The sequence below is a fragment of the Manis javanica genome, chromosome 4, assembly GCF_040802235.1.
Source record: "Manis javanica isolate MJ-LG chromosome 4, MJ_LKY, whole genome shotgun sequence".
NCBI lineage: Eukaryota > Metazoa > Chordata > Mammalia > Pholidota > Manidae > Manis > Manis javanica.
In genome coordinates, this window is record NC_133159.1 from 32,718,251 (window position 1) to 32,745,304 (window position 27,054).

A 27,054-nucleotide genomic window follows, 5' to 3' on the forward strand; every position below is an offset into this window, starting at 1 on the left:
TATTTCCACCTGTAAAATAAGCTTAATAGTATCTACCTTACTGATGTAAAATAAAATACTCAGGCTGGCAAATAATAAGTATTCAATAAATGTCTACTGGTGGTAGTGGTGGTGATAACAGTCATTGCTGCTATTATTATTCACATTTCATTCTATAAACAGTGGCTATTATTATACCATACTGTCATCCTATTTGCCTCAATTAAGTTTCCACTGAGTCGCTTTATTTTGTTCAAATTCCCAGAGCAGTGAGTCACATGCATTTTCAAAATTTATGTAAAAAAAGCACATGCCAAAATGGAATATAATTGATACTGCAGATGTCCCCTACTGAGAACCATCTTTGACTTGTTCCCTTCTATTAGTGCCACTAATTGAGACTTTGAGTCTTAGAAATATAATGTAAACATGCAATAAGTAGGTACTTAATACATATTACAAACTTTTTAAAAAATGTATACACATGTACAGGGATATGCTAGAATAAGATTTTATGCTCACATACTCCCCTCAACACACACAGAGGAAGTATGACAATTCTTGTCTTCCAGGAAACTGTAGCCTAATTAGGAAGGTCAAACACAAGATAGAGCTGAAAAAAGGTATAAGGCTGAGCTCTGGGAATTGTAATGGTTCAGAAAACAGAGAGGATGACATGGACTACAGCATTAGGAGTACAGAAGGGAGACTTCAGCTTAGACTTGAAGAAAGTTAAGATCTAAATACGCTGGAAAGAAAACAGTCGAAGACATCATGAGTAAGAATTATTCCATTGCTATAATTACTTTCAACAGTTCTGTAAGAGCAAACTTGAAATATACTACAAAATATTTCTCTTTAAACTTAAAACTCTGAAAAAGTGGGGCATCTGTTTTACTTGCAATTTACTAAATTTTTATATATTCTTTGTAGTGAAGTAAAAAGTACCTCCATTATTGGTGCCTAGGCTGATTACTACAGTGGTTCCTCTCCACTAAGCACTAACATAAAAATGACCATTAGATATGGCCAGATCATCAGTAACTTTAGAAAGAAACATCTTAGTGGAATGGTGATGACAGAGGTCCACTTGTATAAGAGAACAGATGGTGGTAAATTTAAAAACAGCATGGGAGGCTCTGAGGAATCTGGTTATGGAAATCTGGTTAAGAAATGTCAGGCCCTGATTACCTCATCTCATTACCAAAGCTTCCTAGCTGCCCTTATAGACTGATTTCTCACCACTCCTCCCTGCTGGTTAGTCACCTCCAGAGTCCATGCATACACTCCAAGAGAAATCTGTCAGTACTATTTTCATGTCATTGTGTCCCAAAGCCTTGAATGCTTCCCTTCTATTATACTAAATCTAAACTCATTTTCAACTACCTTACCTTTATTAATCTCGTATTAATCCTCTAAAATCCTAGAGTAACTATAACCTCAGTTTGGCATTTACTATGTTGTTTCATGTGTACAACTGCATCATATGCCTAAGCTTTCTACCCTCACTCCCTCTTCCCCCACACCTCCTCACTGAGGATAATGAAATGCTCACTAGTACTTCAGGGGCTACCTAACACCATGCCAGGTACACATCATGAAAACTAACACAGCACTTGGATAAGGAGTAAAAGTCTTCCTTTCTGGAATGTCTTCTGCTTCTTACTCTGCCTAGCTGGCTTCTACTCTGTTTTCAAGAATCAAACCAAACATCTCCCCGTCTAGAAAACCTGATCAATCCACAATATCCATCCTCCATCTCCTAAACTTAACTAGATCCTGCTCCCACAGTAGAATTATAAATACTTCTACCACAGGACTTCTACAGAATTATAATTATCTCTATCACTCCCTCTCTCACAAGACCATGAGCTCCTTGGAGGAAGTAACTTTATTCTTTTCTGTATCCTCAATGCCTATGTAAAGCATCAATAAATGGTGGCTAAATGATTGAAACAGTTACTATCCAGGGGAGGTGTGGGTGTGCTCCTCCCCACACAAGTGAGACCATACATGTTTAGCTTTTAAAAGGAAGAGGTAAAAGACACCATGAAGTAAGGAAAATCACAGGATCAAAACCTTTTATGAACTGGAAAAAACTATGATTCAAAGCACAGACTGACAAACAGTACTATACAGAAACACAGACAGTTCTACCGGAATAGCTGAGAAAAATGGGAAGATGGAAGCAAAAATAAAAAGAATGTTACCTGTGAGAGAAAGCAAGGCATGGAGAACTTATATCTACAGTTCTTAAATCAATGATAACATCTGCTGCCTAAAAGAAGTTCCATTAGGAATTTTTCCTGCATAAAATGAAAAGGTAAAGAGTATCAAGATAGAACACTAAGTCGTGACATGAAGGAACTGATTTCTCACCACTCCTTTCATTAATCCCACTTTATGAAATACTACCACTGATTTGATCTGAAATATGCTTTTCAGCTACTTTGGCACGTTGTTTGGCCTCCCTCTGCAACTTCCCTAATTCCCAAGGAGTAGCCAAGGCCTACTCATAGAGTTTTTAAGTTTCAATGGTATCAGAAATGGGGGAAATGGGCAGAGCTATTTTTGGCCCCTATTGTTATCTTGGAGTAACAGGTAGACATCATGGAAACAAAAGGAATGAGAATAATAAGGGTAATGATATTGTGAACTAGATATTCCCAAATCCTCCCACTCCAATCCTGGCACTTAACATTTCATCTTAAAAGACTTGGCACCAAGTAAAAAACTGAGTAACTGAAAATTTACAAGAAATCCTTGTAATTATCACTGTAGTAACTCTGTTCATATATATCTCAGGAAATATATATGTTTTTTTAATTATATATATCTTTTATATAAGCCCTATTACACACCCAAGGCAACCAAAGCAAAGTCTACGGCAGATATAACTAACTGCCACCTAACAGCTGTTTTTACCTTCCTTCTTAGGAATACGACCCCAATTTTATTGTGGATGGCCCTGCAACTTTTGCCCTTCCTGCTCTCTGGAATGTAGATGCAACAGCTCCAGCAGCCATCTTGGACCACAAAGCAATCTCTGAGAATGGAAGCCACACGTTAAGAATATGGGAACTGAGGCAATGAATCTGGGTCCCTGGTTTTTTTGTGAAGCATTTATAAAGCTGCCATCCTAGCCCTGAAATGCCTACCTTCCAGACTTTTTAATGTTGTTAACTACTATAAAAAGATCTCTACCAGAATGTGAAAGAAATTACTTACTAACAAATACGGAATGTGGGACATGGAAGTGGAGTAACAGAAGTAACAGAATCTAAAATAAGACACCTTTAAAGAAGGAGCTGATGAAGCAAACATTAAGAACTCTTGATACTGCAGGTTGGAAAGCTGGTGACACTAAAGAATGACAAAGGATTTGTTCAAATTGTCATCTACAGAAGTTGGAAAGAAACTATATGCCAACTAAGACTAAAAAAGAGAAATACATGAAACATTTAGAATGTTGGCATGTGCTGACTCCCTTCCTGCCACTTAAAACGAAGTCCTAAGATAGAAATAAACTTCAATTAGAGTTGCAAGCAGAGATGGAGAAAATGAAGATTTGCTAAGGGAGGTAGTCCCTGCCTGCGGCCTACAATTTAAGCTAAGAGTCCTATGATTTAAAGCCTTGTTGAAAAAATACCAACTGCTTCTGAAGTAGCAAACTGAAGTAACTGAGTGGTAGCTGAAAAACTGCATCCTTAGCAGTAGAGAAGACTGGTGCAATGCTGTGAGGGTATTGTCTTTCCACCCAGGACTATTGTTTCAAATGGCCTCACCAGAACCAATCTTCTCTCAGGAGCTACAAAAGTCAATGACTTGGATGGGGAAAAATACATTCTATATTTCCACTAACTTGTAATTGAAATTTAGCATTTGCATTTCCTTTAATTATGAAAGAGACAACAAATGACAGAAGCATTAACAGTACCTGTGACTTTGCCACCAATAAAACCACAAATATATTCACATTATGTGACAACAGTGTAAAAAGGAAAAGAAAAAAGTTTTTCCATTTTCCTCATACAGGACCAGCTTGTTCCTGACAAAATTTTAATATAGTTTATATATGGTATAACTCTTATACCTCCTATACTTGGATCTCCTATCACACTGCCCTGAGCCTCCAGTATTGAACCCCAATGTTGGTGTTATAAAATCCAAAATTAATTACTCACTCTTTTCCTCCACCAAACACTCCCACCTTTTCAAAACAGTTGATCTCTGCTCCAGTAGACAGCATCAAACTAATCTTCACTACACTATGACTAACTGAATCTTTAAACTTTTTGTAAGTAATGGCCTTTTTAAAAGACTGAAAATACATTCATCTTAAGTGAAAATTTAAGTAAAGGAGTTATAATTTAGGACTGGGAATACAATACACACTTCAAAACTCACTCTTTAAAACTCTTGACTTTCACAATTTTTCTTTCACTCCAAAAATTCCAGAAATATTCCCAATATAGTTTATGCAAAAATTTGAGGTTTAGTGAAACAACTGCCACTTGCAAACACAAAAGGTTTTACAGGCTAAGCTATACTTTCCTTGCTACAGAGAAGAACATTTATTTAAATTCTACCTTGTAAATTGAGAACTGGTCAGAGTTTTCTTCATAATGACACTTCACATATTTTAAAGTTGGGTTCCTTTTCTGTAAATTTGCAGTCCAGAACTTCTCTGCCAAGCTCTGATTTAAGAACCATAATATATTTACTGTTCTCCTCTAGATTCTCTCTAAATTATTCCACAAATATATAATCTTGGATTCATAAAACTATATTCTAGATTCATATAACCAATACATGGAGTTAGAACTACATTTGGGGTATAAACTTATAGATATATGGTCAAAAGATATTTTTATGTTATATGTGTAGTTCTCATCTTAAAAGTATTTTACTCTATAATTTAGGGAGGAAAAATAAATAATTTTGGACATTAACCACTGAACAACATTGTCATCAAGTAAACATTGTATTTTGCATTTCTATCTCACACTACCTACTAGAATCCATCTTTGAGTAGCCAGAAGTTCTGATGAACAGTCCCTGTGACACAAGAGCACTCAACGCCATCATTGCAGCTGTTATTTAAAAACCCAGACAGAATCTGCTATTAATACTTCTTATACTTTGTTTAAATATATATACATACACATACACACACACATTTATATATACAAAAAAAAGACTCCTGAGTAACATGAACTTCTATTTTGTCTCATTAATTTGTTTATCCTGACCTTTCTGCAATCATAGTTCTTTAACTCATCAGACATTTACTGGATATCTTACATCAATTTTACCTCCACAGATTCTGCCTTCATCACTTTATACCAGTAATATATCAGTGCTGACAGAGGGCTTAACACGGTAGAAGGTGATCCAATCTTATCTTTTTGGGTTAAGTATGATGCACAGAAAATGCTAAAGAAACAGTTTAAGCTATTATTACATGTGAGGTCTATGATCTGTGGTCCTCAGAGTGTGGTCCAGAGACCCTTTCAGGGGATCTGAAGGATCGAAACTATTTTCATACTAAGATGTTATTTGCCTTTTAATGTACAGTGGTGCTTTTCAGATGCTTTGTAATAGGTGTTATCACAAGAGACTGAATACAGAGGCAGAGATGAGAATCCAGCTGTCTCTATTAAACCAGATTATTTTTAACATTTGCAAAAAAATGTAAAGCAATGCCGATCTTCTGACAGTTTTGTAAAATGCAGTTATTTCTCATAAAATGTTATCCCTATTAACATGTACTGGGTTTATTGTTCTTTCTATATAAATTAATAAAATTTTTTATTTTTCTTAGTTTTCATTTCTAATATAATAAATTTTAATAGATTAACTTACATAAATAGAAGCTCTTTGGGTACTAAATTTTTGAGAGACCAGAAAGTTTAAGTAATTTTTGAAAGACCCAAAAGTAAAAACAATGTTATATAATAAGTCATTATCTCAAGGACTAAGATCACTGTTTATAATACAGTATAATGAAATGAAAAGACTAGGTGCTTTGAAGTCACTCAAAGGGGCTTTAATTCTTATTCTTCCATTTATTAGCCTTAGCATTTTTAGACTCAAACCTCTAGGCCTCACAGAATTGCTGTGAGGAGTAAGTAACAAAATACATGGGGAACACCCTAGTGCAGTTAATGTTTGGCATACAGCAGACATTCAACAAATGACAACTATTAGAAACCCTAAATAAAAAAGAAGGAAAGAAAGAAAAAGAAAAAAGACAAGATTGTTTCCTAGGTAATAAAGTCTCCATAGTGTAAAACATAAAACAAATATAACTGAATTCAGTTAGACATTGTGAATTTAAATAAACATTTGGCATCATATAAGATTCCCAGGTCACAAGCAGAAACATTAGACTTTTCACGGGGTGCACAGAGCTGAAAAGGCCAAAAATCAATCTTTAAATTTCCTTTAACTCTTCTTAGGCATTCTGACATACAGCAGTTTAACAATATGGAATGTCTAGAGTGTGTATAGATTACTTGAATTGAAGTTGTTCTCAGGGTATCATAACTGCATTCTTAGTTTCTATTTTTAGATTTCTTGTTACAATTTCAAATATGACTAGGTTAAAAGAAAAATTAGACAATTTTGAGTCAATTTCAAACTTTAGGTTTTGTTAAGAAATGGACCAAAAATTAAATGGGGTGGACAGAGGAGGGATCTGGGTGGGGAAGGCATACTCAATTCTAATCTTTAAACAACTGAAAAGGAGAGAAAAATTAGAGAACCAAACGCATATTCATTGAGGTAGTTCCAAAAAATAGGTGGAATGCTAAACTAGAATCTTAGTAAGCTATAAACTTCACCATGAGTCAACTGACCATACCTATCAGTCAAAATCTAAATAAACAGACCTTCTCTTCTAAGAATATATCAGTCATAATCAGATTACATAATATATCAATATTGATTATTATTCCATGGAGGGAAAAGGCCTAAAGAGGATTATTTTCCATAAAAATCCCAGTGTTATTAAGGGTGAAATGCTTACTAAGGAGGGATCAATCTGTAAAGATCCTATAGCTTAAACTTAGAGCTAGGGAATTCTCTCTACCTAGAGACTTACACTGCTTATTCTGCTACTAACTCTTAATTACCCTGTATTTTTTGTTTCCTGCCATTATCACTTCAAAGCTTCTCAGTTTTGCTGTCTCTAACAAAAGCTTTATCTTCTTCTTCCCATCAAGCATAGCAACTTCTTTATGATAAGGAAAAATTCCGAAATGTTCTAAATCAAGTGACACAGGGCCAGAGAATGAGGAAGAGAGACAAGGGAAGGTAATCAGCCAATAGCTGTGGGCCACAGCTAACCAGAAACTCCACATTCCTGGATGAAATCATTTCAGCAATCATCCAGAAGATTCCCAGAACCACCCCCACGCGCCATGACCAGTGTCTGACCATCATCAACAACCAATGCCAGAGCCTTCTCTATGGACTAACTATCCCCAGACTTCCCCCACTTTGCATTAGCCTATCTTTCATACCTGAAGCCAGTGTGAATTTAAAGAACTTTCTTTCCTTGAGATTCCTCATAAACATCATCTGTTTCTTGAGTCTGGTAGACAAGTTGTTTCTGTTAATTGGCTTACTGCTGGTGAAGCAGAAACTTCCTGCCCCAGAACTCAGTCCTTTATCTGGATAGCATCTGTAAAGACTCAATAAACCTTTTTACTTCAGACAGCTCCTGGTCTCTAGAGTTTCTGATGTCACATAAATTGCCATAATCTTTTCTTAATGGAACTGCCCAATTCCTCTCACGTGCTCAAGGAAGCCACAGTTACCATATTCTAAAAATTTATTTGGTAATTTATAAATATGAAAGTTTTCCTGTACCCAAACTTTCAACCCACCACTAAGCAGATACAGGATCATCAAGTTCTTTTCTTAAGTACAAAAGCATGGAGTACTTAAGAGTACCAGACTTCAAGACTTACTATGAAACTACAATAATCAAGATAAGTGGTTCTGGTGAAAAGATAGACACATAAATCAACAGAACAGGGTCCAAAAATACCCCCACACATACACAGTCAACTGATTTTCAGTAAAGGTGCCAAGACAAATTGAAGAAAGAAAAGATTTTTCAAAAAATAATGCTGAAACAACTGGTTATCTGTATGACAAAAATTAACAATAACCCTTACCTCACATCACATACAAAAACTTGAAAAAATGAATCATAAAACTCAATGTAAAAGCTAAAACTATAAAACTCCTAGGAGAAATAGGAAAAATCTTGGTTAGGCAATTATTTCTCAGATATGACATGAAAAATCACAATTCATAAAACTGGAAGTTGGACTTACCAATTATAAAAAGCTTCTAGTCTTCAAAAGACACTGTTAGGAGAATGAAAAGACAAGCCACAGACTGGAATAAAATGCTGGCAAGGCTTATCTTAAGGACTTTTATCCATGATATATAAAGAACTCTCAAAACTCAATAATAAAAAAAACACAATTTTTAAAACTGAAGAAGATAAATGACAGCAAAGACGTAAATGAAAAGCTGCTCAACATTACTCATTAAGGAACTGCAAATTAAAACTACACTGATGTATCACTATAAATCTAACTGAAATTAAAGACTAATCCTACCAAGTGTTGATGAAGATATGGAGCAATTGGAACTCTCATATGCTGCTGGTAGAAATGTAAAATGGTAGCATGACTTTTAAAAGAAAACATGTTGACATATTTCTAAAAGGTTAAACATTGTAGGGACCAAGACCAAGCTGCCCCAAGATGTGCCATTGCAACACGTAGATTACTTCAGCGTTGAGAACACAATCAAGGCCCGAAAGACTCAGAAAGAAACTCTGGCCTTCCACCCCAACAAATGCATAAGAAGAATTTCTTTTTTTAATTGAAGCATAGCTGATATACAATCTAATATTGGTTTTAAGTATACAAAACAGTGGCTCAACAGTTACCCACATTAAATCCTCACCCTCACTAGTGCAGTTACTATCTGTCAACATAGGAAGATGTTACAGAATCACTGTCTATATTCTCCATGCTGTACTACCATCTCCATGACCAACTTATTATGACTGAGAATTTTGTGACCCTTTATCCACTTCACCTATCCACCCCAACACCTTCTCTCTAACCACCAGTCACTTCTCAGTGTCTATAGCTCTACTGCTATTTCATTCATTTTGTTTTGTTTTTAGATTTCACACATAAGTGAAATCATACATTATTTATCTTTCTCCACCTGGCTTATTTCACATAGCATGATACCCTCTAGGTGTATCCATGTTGTCACAAATGGCAGAATTTGTTTCTTTTTTTATGACTGAATAGTATTCCATTGTGTGTGCATACCACTTCTTCTTTATCTGTTCATCTACTGATGGACACTTAGGTCGCTTCCATATCTTGGCTACTGTAAATAAGGCAGAGATAAACACAGGGGTGCATGTATCTTTCCAAATCAGGGATTTTGTTTTCTTCAGGTAAATTCCTTGAAGTGGAATTATTGGGTAAAATGGTATTTCTATTTAGTTTTTTGAGGAACCTCAATGCTGCCTTCCACAGCAGCTGCACCAATTTACATTCCCATCAACAGTGTAGGAGGGTTCCCATTTCTCCACATCCTTGTCAACACTTGTTATTTCTTATCTTTTGGCTAGTGACCATTCAGACTGGTATGAGGTAATATCTCATTGTGATTTTTACCTGCATTTCCCTGATGGTTAGTGATGAGGAATATCTTTTCATGTGCCTGTTGGCCATCTGTATTTTCTCTTTGAAAAAATGTTCGGGTCCTCTGCGCATTTTTTAATTGGGTTATTTAGTTTTGGGGTGTTGAGGTGTATGCTGATGGTGTCCTTTCCTATACAGAAGCTTTTTAGATTGATGTAGTCTCACTTGTTCATTTTTTTATTTTGTTTCCCTTGCCAGAGGAGATGTGCCCAGGAAAAAAATTGCTAATGCTTATATTCAAGAGATTTCTGTCTATGTTTTCCTTTAAGAGTTTTACAGTTTCATGTCTTACATTTAAGTCTTTGATCCATTTCAAGTTTATTTTTGTGTATGGTTTTAAGACACTAACCCAGTTTCATTCTCTTGCATGTAGCTATCCAGTTTTCCCAATACCAGTTATTGAAGAGACTGTCTTTTTCCCATTGCATATTCATGGATCTTTTTTACCATATATTAGTTGACCATATTACAGGTATGGATTTACATCCGGGCTTTCTATTCTGTTCCACTGATTCATGGGTCTGTTCTTGTGCCAGTACCATACTGTTTGGGATCACTGTAGCTTTGTAGTATAGCTTGAAGTCAGGGAGCATTATCCCCCCCATCTTTATTCTTCTTTCTCAGGATTGCTTTGGCTATCTGGGGACTTTTGTGGTTCCATATGAATTTTAGGATTATTTGCTCTAGTTCATTGAACAATGCCACTAGTATTCTGATAGGGATTGCACTGAATCTGGAAATTGCTTTGGGCAGGATGGCCATTTTGACAATATTAATTCTTCCCACCCAAGAGCATGGGATAGATTTCCATTTATTGGTGTCTTCTTTAGTTTCGTTCATAAGTGTCTTACAGTTTTCAAAATACAGGTCTTTCACCTCCTTGGTTAGGTTTGTCCCTAGATATTTTACTCTTTTTGATGGAATTGTAAATGGAATTGTTTTCCTGATTTCTCTTTCTGCCAGTTTGTTGTTAGTATACAGAAATGCAACAGATTTCTTTGTATTAATTTTGTATCCCGCAACTTTGCTGAATCCAGTTATTCTAACAGTTTTTTGGTGGAGTCTTTAGCGTTTTCTATGTATAATATCATGTCAGCTGCAAATAGTGAGCTTAATATCTTCCTTACCAATCTGGATGCCTTTTATCTCTTTGTGTTGCCTGATTGCTGTGGCTAGGCCCTCCAGTACTATGTTGAATAAAATGGATGAAAGTGGATATCCTTGTCTTGTCCCTGACTATTAGAGGAAAAGACTTCAGCTTTTCATCATTAATAAAAAGTTAGCTGTAGGTTTGTCACATATAGTCTTATATTATGTTGAGGTACATACCCTCTGTGCCCATTTTGCTTAGAGTTTTTATCATGAATGGATGCTGAATTTTGTCAAATGCTTTTTCAGCATCTATTGAGATGATCATGTGGTTTTTACCCTTTTTAGTTAACAGTGGTTTATGATATTGATATATGTGGTGTATGATACTGATTTACAAATATTATACCATTGTTGCATCCCTGGAATAAATCCCACTTGGTCATGATGGATGATCCTTTTGATCTTTTGATGTATTATTTGAATTGTTTGCTAATACTTTGGAGGATTTTTACATCTGTTCACCAGAGATATTTGTCTGTAACTTTCTTTTTTTATAGTGTCTTTGTCTGGTTTTGGTATTAGAGTGATGCTGGCCTCAAAGAATGAGTTTGGAAGTATTTCCTCCTCTTCCACTTTTTGGAATACTTTAAGAAGGATGCATTAGCTCTTCTTTAAATGTTTAGTAGAATTCAGCTGCAAAGCCATTGGTACTAGACTTTTGTTTGTTGGGTGTTTTTGATTACCAATTAAATTTCATTATTGTTAATTGGTCCATTCAGATTTTCTGCTTCTTCCTGGATCAATATTGGAAGGTTACACTTTTCTAAGAATTTGTCCATTTTTTTTAGGTTCTACAATTTATTGGCATATAATTTTTCATAGAATTCTAATAGTCCTTTGTATGTCTGTGGTGTCAAGTTTTAACTATTGCTTTCTCATTTCTGATTTTGTTTGTGTCCTCTTTTTCTCTTGGAAAGTATGGGTAGTGCTTTGTCTACTTAGTTTATCTTCTCAAAGAACCAGCTCTTGGTTTTATTGATTTTTTTCTATTGTTTTATTATTTTCTATTTTTTTCTACTCTGATTTTCATTATGCCCTTCCTTCTACTAACTTTGGGTTTCATTTGTTATTTTTTCTAATTTCTTTAGCTTTGAGTTTAAACTGTTTATTTGGGATTGTTCTTGTTTCCTGAGGTAGGTATGTACTGCTGTGTATCCCCTCTGAGAACCATTCTTGTGGCATCCCACAAATTTTTAACTGTTGTATTTTCATGTCTCCACATATTGTTTGATTTCTACTTTGACTTGTTCATTGATTACTGATGATTTAGAAGCAGATTGTTTAGCCTCTACGTGCTTATGGGATTTTTTGTTTTCTTCATGTAATTAATTTCCAATTTCATACCACTGTGGTCTGAGAAGTTGACTAATACAATTTCAATCTCTTTTAATTTACTGAGGCTCTTTTGTGGCCTAGTATGTGATCTACTATGGATATCATATTCCACATGCACTTGAGAAAAATGTGTATCCTGCTGCTTTGGGGTAGAATGTTATGTAGATATCTGTTAAGTTCATTTGATCTAATGTGTTGTTCAGTGCCTCTGTTTCCTTATTTATTTTCATATGGATGATCTGTCCATTGACATAAGTGGGGTGCTAAAGTCTCCTAATATGAATGAGTTTCAATCTATTTCTCACTTTAGTTCTGTTAGCATTTGTTTTACATATTTGGGTGCTCCTATGTTGGGTGATAGATACTTATAATAGTGATATCCTCTTGTTGGACTGATCCCTTTATCATTATGTAATGTCCTTCTTTGTTTTGAAGTCTATTTTGTCTGATACAAGTACTGCTACTCCAGCTTTTTCACCCTCTTATTTGCATCAAACATCTTCCATTCCTTCACTTTCAGTCTATACATGTCTGTAGGTCTGAAATGAGTCTCTTGTAGGCAACATATAGATGGGTCTTGTTCCTTTATGTATTCTGCCTCTCTGTGTCTTTCAATTGGTGCATTCAGTCCATTTACACTTAAAATAGTTATTGATAGGTATATACTTAGTATCATTTTATTAACTAGTTTCTCTGGTTGTTTTTGTAGTTCACTTCTGTTCCTTTCTTCCCCTCTTATACACTTCTCTTGCTATTTGGTGGTTTTCTTTAGTGTTGTGAATGAATTTCTCTTTTTTAATTCTTTGTGTATCTATTATAGACTTTAGGTTTGTGGTTACCATAAGGCTCATGGATAGTTTCCTAAATATATAACAGTCTATATTAAGTTGATGATCACTCTATTTCAAATATAATCTAAAAGTACTCTTTATTCTTCTTCCTCCTCACTTTATGTATTAGATGTCATAATGTGCATTTTTCTGTGCATCCCTTGACTGATTTTAATTTCATACTTGCTTGGATAAGTAACTGGTCTACTACTTTACCGTGGACTTACTTTCACTGGTGAAAAATATTTAGGCTTAAGAACATTTCCATCTAGAGAAGTCCCTTTAATACATCCTTTAAGGCTGGGTTAGTGGTGATGAAGTCCTTCAGCCTTCATTTACCTGGGAATCTTTTCATCTCTTCTTTAATTTTGAATGATGAACTTGCTGGGTAGAGGATTCTTGGTTGAAGGTCCTTTTGTTTCAATATATTAAAATATTTCATGCCACTCTCCCTTCTGGCCTGAAAAGTTTCTGCTGAGAAGTTTGCTAATGGCCTAATGAGGTTTCCTCTATAGTTTTTTTTTTGCTTCTCTCTAGCTGCTATCAATTCCCTCTCTCTATCCTTAATCTTTGTCATTTTAATTATTATACATATGGTGCTGTCTTATGGGGTTCCTTCTGTCAGGGGCTCTCTGCCCTTCCAGAACCTGGGTATCTATTTCCTTCCCCAGACTGGGGATATTTTCAGCAATTATTTCTTCAAAGAGACTTTCTACTCCTTTGTTCTCTCTTCACCTTCTGATACCCCTATTACACAAATATTGTTTCATTTGGAGTTGTCACACAGCTCTCTTAGCATCCTCTCATTTCTAGCGATTTCATTTCTCTCTCTCTTCCTCAGCTTCATTGTTTTTCTGTTCTCTAACTCCCATCTCATTGTCTCCTCTACTTGCAGTAATCTATTATTCATTCCCTCCACCGTATTTTTCATTTCAGTTACTGTATTCTTCAACTCTGAACAGCTCTTGTTCAGCTGTATCTCTTTGTTGGAAGTCCTCCCTGATACAGTCAATACATTTCTGCAGATCAGTAAGCATATTTATGACTGTTACTTTGAAATCTTTATCCAGAAGGTTGGAGATCTCCATTTCATTTAGCCCTCTTTCTGGTGTCTTAAACCCTGTAGTTTTCTTTGGAACATATTTCTCTACCTCCTCATTTTGTCAGACTCTCTGTTTCCTCCTTTGTATTAGATAGATCTGCTATGCCTCCTGGTCTAGAGAGTAATGTCTTTATGAAGAAGGCATCCTGTGGTGCCCAGAAGCTCAATACTCTTTACTCACCAGTGCCTGGTTCTCCTTTGTGATGGAGTCCCAGATGCTGTTGGTGGGCTATGGGCATGGCTCCCTTTCTGCCAGCAGTACCTAATGTCTCAGCAGAGGGTGGCAGCTCACCTGAGCGAACCTTTTGTGAGTCAAGCAGCAGCACCTGTGCTGGGATCATTGTGGGCAAGCTGACCTATGTCTGCCCTGCAGCAAAGGATGTGCTGCTGGGCTGAAAGGGTGGGTGGGCAGGTGCACAGGGAATTGCAGCAGGGGGGCTGGGCCACCCGCAAGGAGGAAGGAACATTTGGAGCTGGCTCCTGCAGGCACCTCCCCACTTGGGCTAAGATAGGGCCAAGAAAGCTGGGAAAGCCTCCCTCCGCCTGGCAAGCAGCAAAGTCTCCCTCCTCCTGCCAGGAAGCAAAGTCTGACACTGCTGGACCAAGCACGTGGTGGGCAGGGAAGCACCTCAGAGCTAAGGTGCCAGCGAGGGGGATGGAGCATGTAGGGCTCCCATAAGCACCCAGCCAGTTGGGCTAAGGAAGAGATGAGGAAGTGTCCCTGTGCTCCTTCCCTATGGAGAGAGCTCCATCCGACCCTCACCCTTCTGGTACCCTTCCTGCTGCTGACAAACCATTCAAACTGCTGCCCCTGTGTGGCATCTCAGCAAACCAACAGAGCATGTCTGTCTTCCACAAACAACAGGAGCCTCAGCCTCCTAGGGTGCTCCAACTCCTTCTTTTCCAGCCCACTAATCACCAAAACCAGATGCAACATGGACTCTCGTTCCCAGAGCATATCTCCAGGGTCAGTGTGCAGAGTTCCTGAGCACTTATCCCACTCCCTGCTCTGTTCCTCTTCCTCCTTCCTGTGGGCTGGGATGTAGGAAGGGCTTGGGTTCCAACAGATTGCAGCTCTACCACTTTACCCTTTTCTGTGTGATCTTCTCTTATTTACCAGATGTAGATGGTCTGTTCTGCAGTCTTCAGGTCATTTTCAGGGTGAGCTGTATTTGTTATAGTTGCTTCCTTGGTGTGTGTGTGAAAGGAGGTTTTCACTTTGCCCTCCTGCTCTGCCATGTTTTTTCCCATCCTCCCATAAAAAGAATTTAGATAGAGGACATGCTCCAGAAAGAGAGCCATCACCTTAGATAGCTATATTATAATGTAAACTAGGTGTGGTAGACAGACAGGGATGTGGCTAAGTCTGTTAAAATTCCTTAAAAAAAATTCCTTTCTGTGCCCCACCCCATTGCTTCTGTGTGGCCCATCAATATTTTGTTTATCAAACATTTACTCTTTTCATATTCTTGTGAATTGCTTCCTTTTTCCTTCAAAGTCTCAGACCCATACCCCATTCTCCTTGGCTCTGGATGATATATCTCATTCTCCCTGTCTTTATTAGAATACATGCCTATGGCTACCCTGTACGTAACTAAACTTTGGTTTCTTCACCTGTTAATTTGTCTCAGGTCAGTTTGATTCTTAGACCAGCTAGAAGAACCTCAAGGGGTTGGGGAAATTTCTTCCTCTCCACAACATGCACCTACCATATGATCCAGTCATTTCACTCCCAGATATTTACACAAAATAAATATGTCCACACAACATATACACACAGTATTTTTGGCAAGGGTGTATATAATAGCCAAAACTGGAAACAATTCAAATACCCATCAAGAGATGAATGAATACACAATTTATCATACATATAGCCAATGGAGCATAAAGGAATGAACTAGCATGCAGCAATACAGATGAATCTCAAAATAACTATGCTGAATGAAAGAAGCCAGACCAAAAATAATGATAGAAATAATTTATACTGTATGATTCTATTTCTATAAAGCTCTAGAAAATACACACATCTAGGAAGAGAAAAGTAGATCAGCTGATATCTTGCAAAGAGAGAGAGAGACAAGAGACAGAGACACCAGAGGGAAGAATCACACAGGGACATTAGGAAACTCCTGGGAGTGATATGTTGTGATAATGATTTTCTAGGTGTATATATGTGTCAAATTTATCAAATCATACTATGTCAATTATAAATCAATAAAGCTGCTTTTTAAAAAAATAAAACAAAATATTTGCAATTTGGAATAGGTAAGGATTTCTCAGCTAAGACATAAAAAGTCATGAAAGAAAAAACTGATGTTGGATTTTACCAAAATTAAAAATTTTTTTGCTAACAAAAAATCTGCATCCAAAATATTTAAAGAACTTCCACAATGCAGTAAGACAAACTATCCAGTTTTAAGATGTGCAAAAGATTTGAATGAAGACATAAAAATAGCCAATAAGCACATGAAATAATGTTCAATATCATTAGTCACGGAAATGCAAATAAAAATCACAATGTACCACTCCATATCCATCAGAATGTATAAAATCAATCCAAAAAACAGTAATAATCTTCCTTCATTAATTTAGATTAAGCCCCAAAGGCTTCTTCTTGTTACCAATAACAAAAATAATAACATTTGCACTATAAAGTAAAGTATTAGTCATTATCCCCATTTTATATGGCTTCAAATCTAGTGATCACCTCATTACACTATATGGGCTTCTCTTGGTTTTCTATTTCTTGGATTTCTATAGACACACATGCAATATATTAAGAAACACTATCTTTTTCTCAGCCTCATTTACTCAAATATTCTCATCTCTCCATGTGTTTTTTACACAGCTAATACATTACTTTGCAAGCTCCAAATATATGTTGGTGGGGAAGGGTGGTAAGAGTGTTAACATAACTGTGAGGAAATGGGATCCTACACTTAAAATCTCCATTTGGCACTGAAAGGGAGAAAATACACCGCCCCAAAATATGCCTCTTTGGCATACTAATTTATCTTAAGCTGCTTAGATTTAAGAAACTGCAGACATAAGAAAGGCTCTGAAAACCCAAAAGTTACCCTTTAAGAGATATTTATAAAGAAAATCCATTTGTAAGGTGTTTCTCTAGCAGTACCAGGAAGAAGAGGGTATCTAAATATCTAGAAACTGTTATTAATGGAGAAGACAAGAACTTAAACCTGCATTACAACTTACTATGATATACTGTGTTTTTCCTGATAACCTCCCATAACTGTCTCCCCATGTCTAACACCTTCCTTTGTCTTTAGTTGAAGATGGTATTTAAGGTGACAGCTTCAGCCACTTAGGGGAGTTAGTCTTCCTGGGTCTCTCCCATGTATAAAGGAGTATACACATTATTAAACTTTCGTTTGCTTTTCTCCTGTTTATCTGTTTTATATAAATTAATTATTGCACCAGCCAAAGAACCTAGAAGGGGAGAAGGGAAAATTTCTCCACCCCTACAGAACCATAAACTTCAAGAGACCTGTCTATAGCATCTATTCCTCAGGCTCTCAAGTAAACACTAGTATGGGGCAGAGTAACCATTTTGTATTCCCTTTCTTTTGTTGCTTTTAGGAGAATCTTGAATCCTAATAACCACATAATAAGTATGTATTCAATATGTATCTGTCAAATTGAATAAAACTGAAACAGGAGTCCAATTTCAAATCCGCAGTTGTAAGGATATTCTGTTCTGATATTAAGGTGAGAATCAAGTCTCCCGTTCACTATCCTCATGACTGCAAAGAAAGGGTCTAAATCCTAAGAATATCCTCTCTGAAAATCCTAACTCTTCTCACCAACACTGGACACATGCTGCTCTGTATCAGGTACCTGTTGTAGTGTTTTGCCTGGTTCACTATGCCGTTTTTCTCACAGTTGCCTCCATCCCCAGGGCTCTCAAAGTCTTCTCTACATCATGTCTGTACCAACCAACCAATGCTACAATAACAAAGGATTTGAACCAGTATTGTTGACCCCTGACCCAAGCTGTGCACCTGAACTTTCTTCCTGAGAAATACAGAATTAGAGCTGTGCAGAAGCCAAGGGTAGGCCATGCCAAAATGTGCCACTTTATCATGTAAACTATTTTGAGCTGAAGGCAATCAAGACCCTGTGGACTCATAAAAAGATTTTGCCCCTCCCTCCGTGAACTACCTAGGAAAATCTAAATTGAGGTCTTTCCCAAAATAAGGATTATTACCAGAGATAAATTTTATCTGAATGACCCATCTGCATGGTAGGGCAAACACCTAATTACCAAACATCTGCTTTTCTTATGGTCCTGGAATTGCCCCCACCTCCCTTTGAAGCCCCAGGCTCTATCCCATTCCTTAGCTCAAGATGGCAAATATACTTCCTTTTACCTTTCTACCTCTGAACCTCTCATGTATGTGGGTTCATATGTTTAATACAAAATTAATTTCAATTTTTTTCCTGTTAATCTGTCTCATATCAATTTGATTCTTAGACCAGTTGTTAAGAACCTTGAAGGGCAGAGAAAACTTCTTCCTCCCAACAACTGAAACAGTTTAGGCTGTTCTAAATGGAGAGACTACAAACCTGAAGAGGTATGGATGGTCATGTGCCAGAAAGGCAAAGAAAGCTGGTCTGTAGAAATGAAGCAGTAAGTTATGCTCAAAGAATAGCAACAAAGAAGAAAGCATATTGCCTGGGTTCCTAAGTAAGTTCTATTTCCTCAGGAGATTTCAACTATCCCTGGCCTGGACTCTGTGAAATACCCCAGTATTCTCCAAATAAATTTCTCTTCTTTTCTGTTTCATGTATCCAATGCTGGTTTCCTTTACTTGCAACCCAGCAAAGCTTCACTGAAGTAAGCTTACTAAATCAAATCATATAATTTTTTATTTTTCTGTGTTACTTTATACTGTGTGCACTGCTGATAAACAAATATTTCATATTTACCTCTTTTTACTTTGCCAGCATATTCAGTAATGCTTTTTATTCCTTATTACTATTTTCCCCTCCATACATGAATTTATGACAACTCAAATTTCTCCACTACCTCCCCATTAAAAAAATGCCTTTCATAACAAGATTTTCTTCAATTTTAGACAGTGTGCTTCAAAATTAAATCAAGTTTCCTATTACTTTTTTCTAGTTTCCTTCATTGGTTCCCTTTGGCACCTACTTTTTTATAGTATCCTCAATGAAGTGCAGTATTTTTTTGGCATCCCTTACTTAAGAAAAAGTCTCAAATTATGATAAATTCAGCCAAGCGGCAGAATTTGGTGATTAGGAGCATGGGCACTGTATCAAGACTGATGCATGAATTCCAGCTCTGTCCTTTAGTTGGCTGGATATGAGTTGCTTAACTTTATCTCAGTTTCTTCATTTATGAAACAGAGAATAATGATACTAACCTCATAGTTATTGGCAGATTTCATTACTTTAAAACGCTGACATATGCCTGTCTGCTAGTAAGAACACTCTAAGTGCTAACTATAAAAGTCAATATTTAGTCACAAAAGTAACTTCTATTAATATGTCCGTAACTCTTCAATACCTAATGCTCAGAAATGGAAGCCCTAGGGCATAGATCATCTTAAATCAAAGATTCAACTACATTTAGGATGATCCAGACCAACCAGCACTATCCAACAGAATTTCTTATAACAACAGAAATGTCTGGGTGCTATCACAATGACAGTCACTAGCCCTGTGTGGTTACTGAACACTTAAAATGTGGCTGGGGTAATTTATCAACTAATTTTGCCTATGTTACACAATAAAAACAACCCTTTACAGTTAAAAAAAAAAAGTGGCTAGTGTGACTGAGGAACTGCTGGGGTTTTTCTTATTAATTTAAATTTTAAAAGCCACATGAGGCTAGTGGCTACAATATTATCTGAAATAAAGCTTTATAAGATAAGCCAGAAAAATTCAAAACACAGTTTAGAGAAGTTTCTGTAATGATCAAAATTAAGGTTTCTCATTACTCTTGATTTAATTAGAACAAGCCAATTAATTAACTGGAACATATCTAAACATGCAAATTAACAGATTTTTGATAAAGAAAAGAATGATAAACTATGGCATGATAATGCAAAAGCTATTTCTGCTACTGGGTGGAACAGACGAGAAAAAGAGAAAAACAAGAGGAAAAGATTTCAGGTAGAAGGTAGTAAATGAAACTACTTAAAGTGCTACTGATAAGACTGGCCCAAGTCTGTTCATACATGTGAACCATAAAAATCAATCCTTTAATAAATATTAGGCTATTGAGAAATACAGCAAGAGCTCATTTTAAATAAGTTCAAAAAAAACCAAATTTTTTTTCCTTTAGTCAAATTATAACAGTTCATAGCTAAAATATGTGAGAGAAGTATGTTATATACATTTTTGTGTTTAATTGCTACATAGAGCAAATGTTCAAGGAAAGCTTTTGCTTTTTCAATAAACTTTTGATCTTCCTGACTATTCTTGGAAATAAAATACAGGTATACCTTCAGGATTCAAATCCATCTTCTGCAAACTTAGGAACCAACCAGATTCTGCTGAATTTTTAAGATTTTACTGTTTGATAAAAACCGTATCTATCATTATCTGAATGCTCACTCTTGCTAGCCAAAACTCAGGAAATGAACAGATCCAGATGACCTATTATTCTCACTAGCCAGATTCTTACTATCCAAATTCATGATATGAATGCAGTACTCAGACTGCAAGGAATATTTGTGAATCTTACATAAATCTTATGTAAAGCTTTTAATAGCACTTCATGATTTACAAAATCAGGGGGGTTTTTTTGTGTTTTTTTTTTTAGCAACATGCAAGTATTCTACTAAAATTACATAAAACACTGGCTGCAAAATAGATCTGAGAAAACATCTTTTCACATCATATTTCTTAGTAGTTTACTGGACTAAGTTATTAAGTTATTGCCCTCATCTCCAAATCCCCATTCCTTCTTCCCAATCTGCCATAATCATGCTGGAACTGGGACTCTGCTTTGCCAGCTAGGTTCCTCTAAGACTCTGCCAATAGAATGCTTAAAATGTACTGCAAGCTCGCAAAAGAAAAAAGATTCTTGTACCTTTCCATATATTCTTTGGGCATCATAACAGCATTACCCCAGCAAAGGCTTCTTCATCCCTATAGTATCAGGTGTTCCCCATTAGCAGCAAGTGATTCCAGTTTACCACTTTCCCAACACTTATGGAAATAACCTTTATCACATCCCCCTCAGAGACACCAGAACCAGCCAGCACCCTTTCCTCAGAAGTTTGAGTCTCAAACTCACGGGACCCTTTTTAGCTCAAACGCCGGCATTAGCCATATAGTGCCTATATAGTTGGGGGACCCTTCCTCTAAGTCTCTAGGTTTTCCCTTTGGAGCCTATAGAGCTGGTAGCTAGCTGCTTCCAGAAGTGCTGATCTTCATGATACCCTAGAGTTCTCATTTTTATCCTTTCCATTACCTAGTTAACTTTATATTTAGTTAATGATTCTACTTAAGTATCTCTGTTCAAATAACTGGGGTGGTTTCTACCTCTGACAGAAACCTACCTGATAAAAGAAACAGTCTCATTATATAGAATGCACTGTTATTAGTAACTTTTGTTAAGATGCAATTCTACCTATGTTAACTAGTAAAGAACAAAGTATCAGTTAAGAGTAATCTCGTAAAAATTAAAGAGTATACTTTTAGCTATACTTAGAAAAGTACCAAATCTTCTGCAATCATTCTGTAAAAGAAAACTGAAGGAAGGGGCCTTTTCTAATTCATACGTAGTATCTATTGGTATAAAATTACATGTCATGAAGATTAACAATGGCTATCTTTCCCTTTCCAAATTTTCTACAATAAACATGTATTACATTTTAATCATAAATAAACAGTAAGTGTATTTTTTCAAATAATCCTAACACATTCAGATTAAACAAAGGTCCAATTATCACCCACAGAAAACAATAACTGTTTACCCTAAATATTTAAAGGGAGGGGAGAAAAGCTTTAATCCATTAGCTATCCTCATACCCAACAAATTTTTTTTAATGTTCCATACTTTTCCTTTCACCACCTACCTTCCCTTGTACATAAATTGTCTACTCCCACTCTTACCTATGCCTACAAACCCCCACCTGCCTACCCATTTCCTCTTTCCCAGCCACATGTCCAGTTCTTCTCCATCTACTCAAATGCTTCCTGTCTTGAGGCTAGCCACTTTCTAGATATATATACAAGTACATACAAAATATAAAGTTAATATATACGAGAGGTATGACAAACAAACAGTTTGTCAGTGGGTTTGAGTTACTTTAAGTGTTCTGGTTCTATTCCCATTTGGACAGTGTAGTTGGAGAGGCTGTTTCTGGTTTTGGTTAGACTCTATGGAAAGTAAACTAAAATTTATTGTAGTTTCAAAGTACTCTAGTTTCTCTCTCCCCAACCAAAAAATTGTCATTCTTTTCTTCTCTTCCTTACATCAAAAACCAATGCTGACTTCCAGTTCGAAAAATCAATGACAAACAATGGTCTTCTACTCATACATTTGAGAATGGTAATATTCTGCTTCAGAGATGGACCAAATAGAATATTACAGAAAGATACCACAGAATATTACAGATAAGGATACTAAATGTCCCAACTCAGATGCCATAGAGCTTCTAAGTTTATTAATTAAATGCTAAATTTATAGTTAAATGAGCAAAAAATTTTGACTCAAGACTATTGTGCACTGAAATTTTAATAGAGTGAGCAAGTTATATATAATAAGTCAAGATACCACTTCTCTTTCATTATCCCTTCCAATTCTACAATCCTATCAAGCAAAAAAAGTAGGTGTATATTATTCCTAACTCAATGTCATATAGAAGCTTAGACATAAATACTTAAAAGAATTGAAAAATCTCAATCAATGGCTCTAATACATGATTGTTTCAGCATATCCCACAACTAAAATATATTCAAGGAAGTCTAACCAATGGAAGATCAAGGTCTGCAAAACATCCTTATAGGACCATATCAAGTTTTAAACATTCAAGAAAAGGATGACTCCTCCCATTATAAGATGACTCTTCTTATCACACTAAGCAAAATCACTGTTAAGTTAGGTTTACAGCATCTTGGAGATTTAAAAAAAAATGATTAGCTTTTTTTAAAACCTCTTTTTCAGAGCTATACAGGTGTCCCTTGTTGGGAGTGCAGTAGGGTACATGGCAGGTGGGACACATGACTCCAGCAAAGTAGAAAATCAATACTTCCATCTATTTCCATTATAGCTGGGAGATGCAGTCTCAGGGAAAGAAATGCCATAATGACATGAAATAAAGCTTTTCTACTGAGGAAAAAGGATAGCCAGGCTTGGCCTGCTAAAATTCAAGTACGTAAAAACTAAAAAGGCAACTCATTTTTCTTTTGGAGCATTACAGACAACCAAGAATTTCTTTGAAGCCTAAAGATTCCTTGACTTCACATTCATGGTTCTAACAATTTGTATCCCTCTTCTCTCTCCTTCTGCCCTCCAAAGCTGGGCAATTCCAATTTTCTTCGTCACTTACTCAGTTCCAGCTACACTGCCCTACTTACTCTTCTTCCAACACACAAGGCAAGTCTCCTGCCTTGGCAGTTCCTGGATTCCTTTCACCTAGAATGCTCACCTGCCACATACCCAATATACGTATTTCACCACTCCTTCAGGTCTTCATTCAAATGTCATCTTTTCACTAAAGCTTTCCCTTCCTACCCTATCTAAAATAATACACACCCCTGTATTTCTTACTCCCCCCCTCTACTGCGTTTTTCACCTTGGCCCTTATCACTGTTCCTTCACCAGAATATAAGCTCCAAGATTACAGGACTTTAATCTGTTACACTCATTGCCATAGTCCAGCATTTATAGTAGTACCTGACAACATATTAGGTGCTCAATATGTTGAATGAATAAATGAAACAGCTGCCAACACCACACATAACTGGTAGGCACTGCCATCAACACTTCATATTATAGGCTGAAAGATTTCAATTAACAGATCAGATTCAGATTATTTTTTTCAAACTGTGTTCTGGGAACTACAACAATCCCTCAGGGTCAACTGTGAGGGTAAAACACAGAAGCCCAAGCTAGCAGAAAAATCCCAGATTTATCTATTTTATTCACTGGATTTCACATAAGATTTAATTTGTAGAAAGTATTTAGCAACTTCAAAAAAACCTAAAACCACAGGGTTGTATATGACAACTTAGTTGCTTTTTTTTACATTGCACTTACTTATTGCAAATGAGGATAATCTAGATATCATGTTTACAAATCCTTTAAGAGGTTGAAATTAGTATCTTATTTAATAATCTGCTACAAAGGCAACCAAAATGTACTACTTATTTTCTAATTAGAACAAGGTGAAAACAGATCAGCTTTAAAAAAAAAGGGCATGACAAATAAGTATAAAATTACACGATTTCATGTACAAAAATATGTATGTAAATTCACAAGTGAAGATTAAGAAAAGACTCAGATCCCATTACTACAAATACCTCTGTAAGCAAAATATCTCCCAACCCCACCAAATTGCACTTTATGACAAAACAAACTACAATACTCTATTCTGACCCTCACCTTGGAATTCATTCTTACATGACTTGACCAGCATAACTTCATAAATGTTGCATGTTCAAATAAAGAAAAAGAAGAGCACTCACCTTAATGAAGTTACAGATGGACAAGCCTGTCCATACAAACCCATCTGGCCACAAAGAGAATCTGAAAGGTAAAGAAGTTAGTTATCAGATACTCCAAAGTAAATTAAACTATAAATCACAATACAATTCTAATTAAAACACTCTGAAAACATAAATAGAAGATTCACCTGTATGAGCATATACCCACATGAATCAAAAAATGCTACTGATAAAAAGGATTACACTGAAGACGGCAGAAATACCAGAAAGCGTAAGAGACAGAGGCACACTATATAACTGTGACATCCAAAGGAGCTGAGAACTCATAAAATTTAACACATCAATATGTTTATTTATAAAGTGTGGCCAAACTGTTTTGTAGAATCCTAGGGATTCCAGAGAGGTGTCTAAAAGGCTACCAAAGAGCTGACCATGCAGGTTCCCATTCCCACATAATTGTTCCCCACCCCACCTATTCTTCATCAAAGCAGTGCTATCTCTATTGGTTTTATACATTGAACTTCACTATGATTTCACCTAAATAGCAGCTGCATTGCTTTAAAAAAAAAAAGCTAAGAATTATACTGGTACAGAAGGAGTTCTGAGTAAGAAGTTCTAGGTTCAAATTCTAGCTATGACAATATGAGACCTGGAAGAATTTGTATAACCTCACTGAACCTCAGTTTCTTCATCTGTAACCTGGGGATAATACTACCCACATAATTATTTATTCAGCAGGGATAAATTGCAGTTAGTTGTTAGAATTAAATAAATCAATGAGCCAACATTAATTGTCTATCAGCACTATTACCTGGCACAGGATGATCAACAAATGTCTACAGATAACATGAATGAGGTAAGCTGGAATGGATATGTATACATTGCACAAATGGTGAAGACTGTATGCAACTAAAGAAAACATGTTCACTCTAAAGGGATCAGCTGCTATTCCCAGTTCTAGCCAATTGTTGCTAGACCGGACTGCAAGCCCAGTATTTTGAGAACTTCTGATTTCTCAAGAGAAGCAAGATATCAGAATTTTTTATTGAAATCTCCTGATTTTTATTTTTTAAATACTGTGGGGGCGAGACAAAACACTGGATGTTGTCCCAAGTTTATAACATTTGACTTAGACGCTGACTTAATTCCCTACACGTGTTGAAGAGACAAACACTTCCATTTTTGTCAGAATGGTAGACAGCTAGTTTGATCAACATGACCACTGAAAGTAAAAAACACAGTGGCTAAAATATTTTTATTCTTTATAAGTTAAATCAATGACCAGAAAGAAAAGAGGGTATGATCAAGGCCAAAAACTAAAAGAGGGAAACTAGAGAAGTATGCAGAGTACTGAAACCAGCTTTTATCACCTTCAGGGCATTCTGCCAGTGCACTTCAGCTTGCAATTCCAAGGCCAACTGGTGCCCAAGGTACAAGAAGCAAAGTCCAGGTGTTACTAAGAAAACTGCAAGTAAAAGTTCTTAACCTTGGCACTGAGTGCTGGTGAGGGGATAAGGGACTATGAGAGCAGCACAATAGTATGTATCTCCCCTAATATTTACAATCATAAACTGACCCTCACCTAGATTATGGTTTAAAAAGATTCATACTTCATACATGCTTAAGGTACTCTACAAGAAGATACGGCAAAGAAATAATCAATCCTCCCATGTTTTCTTCCATATGATACCTCTATAGCTTTTCTTCTTCCTTCCTAATTACAACCCATAAATAGAATTCGTGCCTCATATCGAATTTACAGAGCATCGTAATTCCTCCAGGTGGTAAAGATACCTCGAGACAAGTGCTGGGCACAGAAGCCACAGGGCATAAATCTGCAAAGAAGTAAAAAGCTAACCTTTTCAAACAATATGGCCTCTCTCTCACTTACCAACTTTACATCTCCCTGTATGGCCCCGGAAGATGACTGGTTAGCCAGAGACGGGTAAGATTCCTCAAGGGAGGAACAACCTAAGACAGGCACAGTCGCAGGGGGGCCATCAGGTGAGAAATTGGGGATCAACAGTGGTGAGGCTTAGAACCTCACCCCCCCTGTTTTGACAGAAATCTGCATCCGTGGATGTTTTAAGGCCCTTATCTAGCTTGGATTAACACATAGTCTACAGGCACACACTTGATCATCTACAATTGCTCTCTTACAACACTAAACTATGTTTTCTACCTTTATCTTGCATCTACCTACCACTTCAGCATTTTATTAAAAATAAAAATAATAATAATA

The 27,054-nt window shown here is 36.4% G+C and overlaps 1 protein-coding gene across 5 annotated transcripts in view; it reads right to left on the reverse strand.

Annotated features, from left to right (window-relative positions):
• Positions 1–27,054, reverse strand: part of FOXJ3 (forkhead box J3) — a 151,624-nt gene that overhangs the window by 100,883 nt on the left and 23,687 nt on the right. For all 5 annotated transcript variants that reach the window (XM_073233755.1, XM_037002286.2, XM_073233754.1 and 2 more), the window contains exon 2: positions 24,834–24,894. In XM_073233755.1, the coding sequence (XP_073089856.1) occupies positions 24,834–24,894 (61 nt within the window). The remainder of the gene's footprint in view (positions 1–24,833; positions 24,895–27,054) is intronic.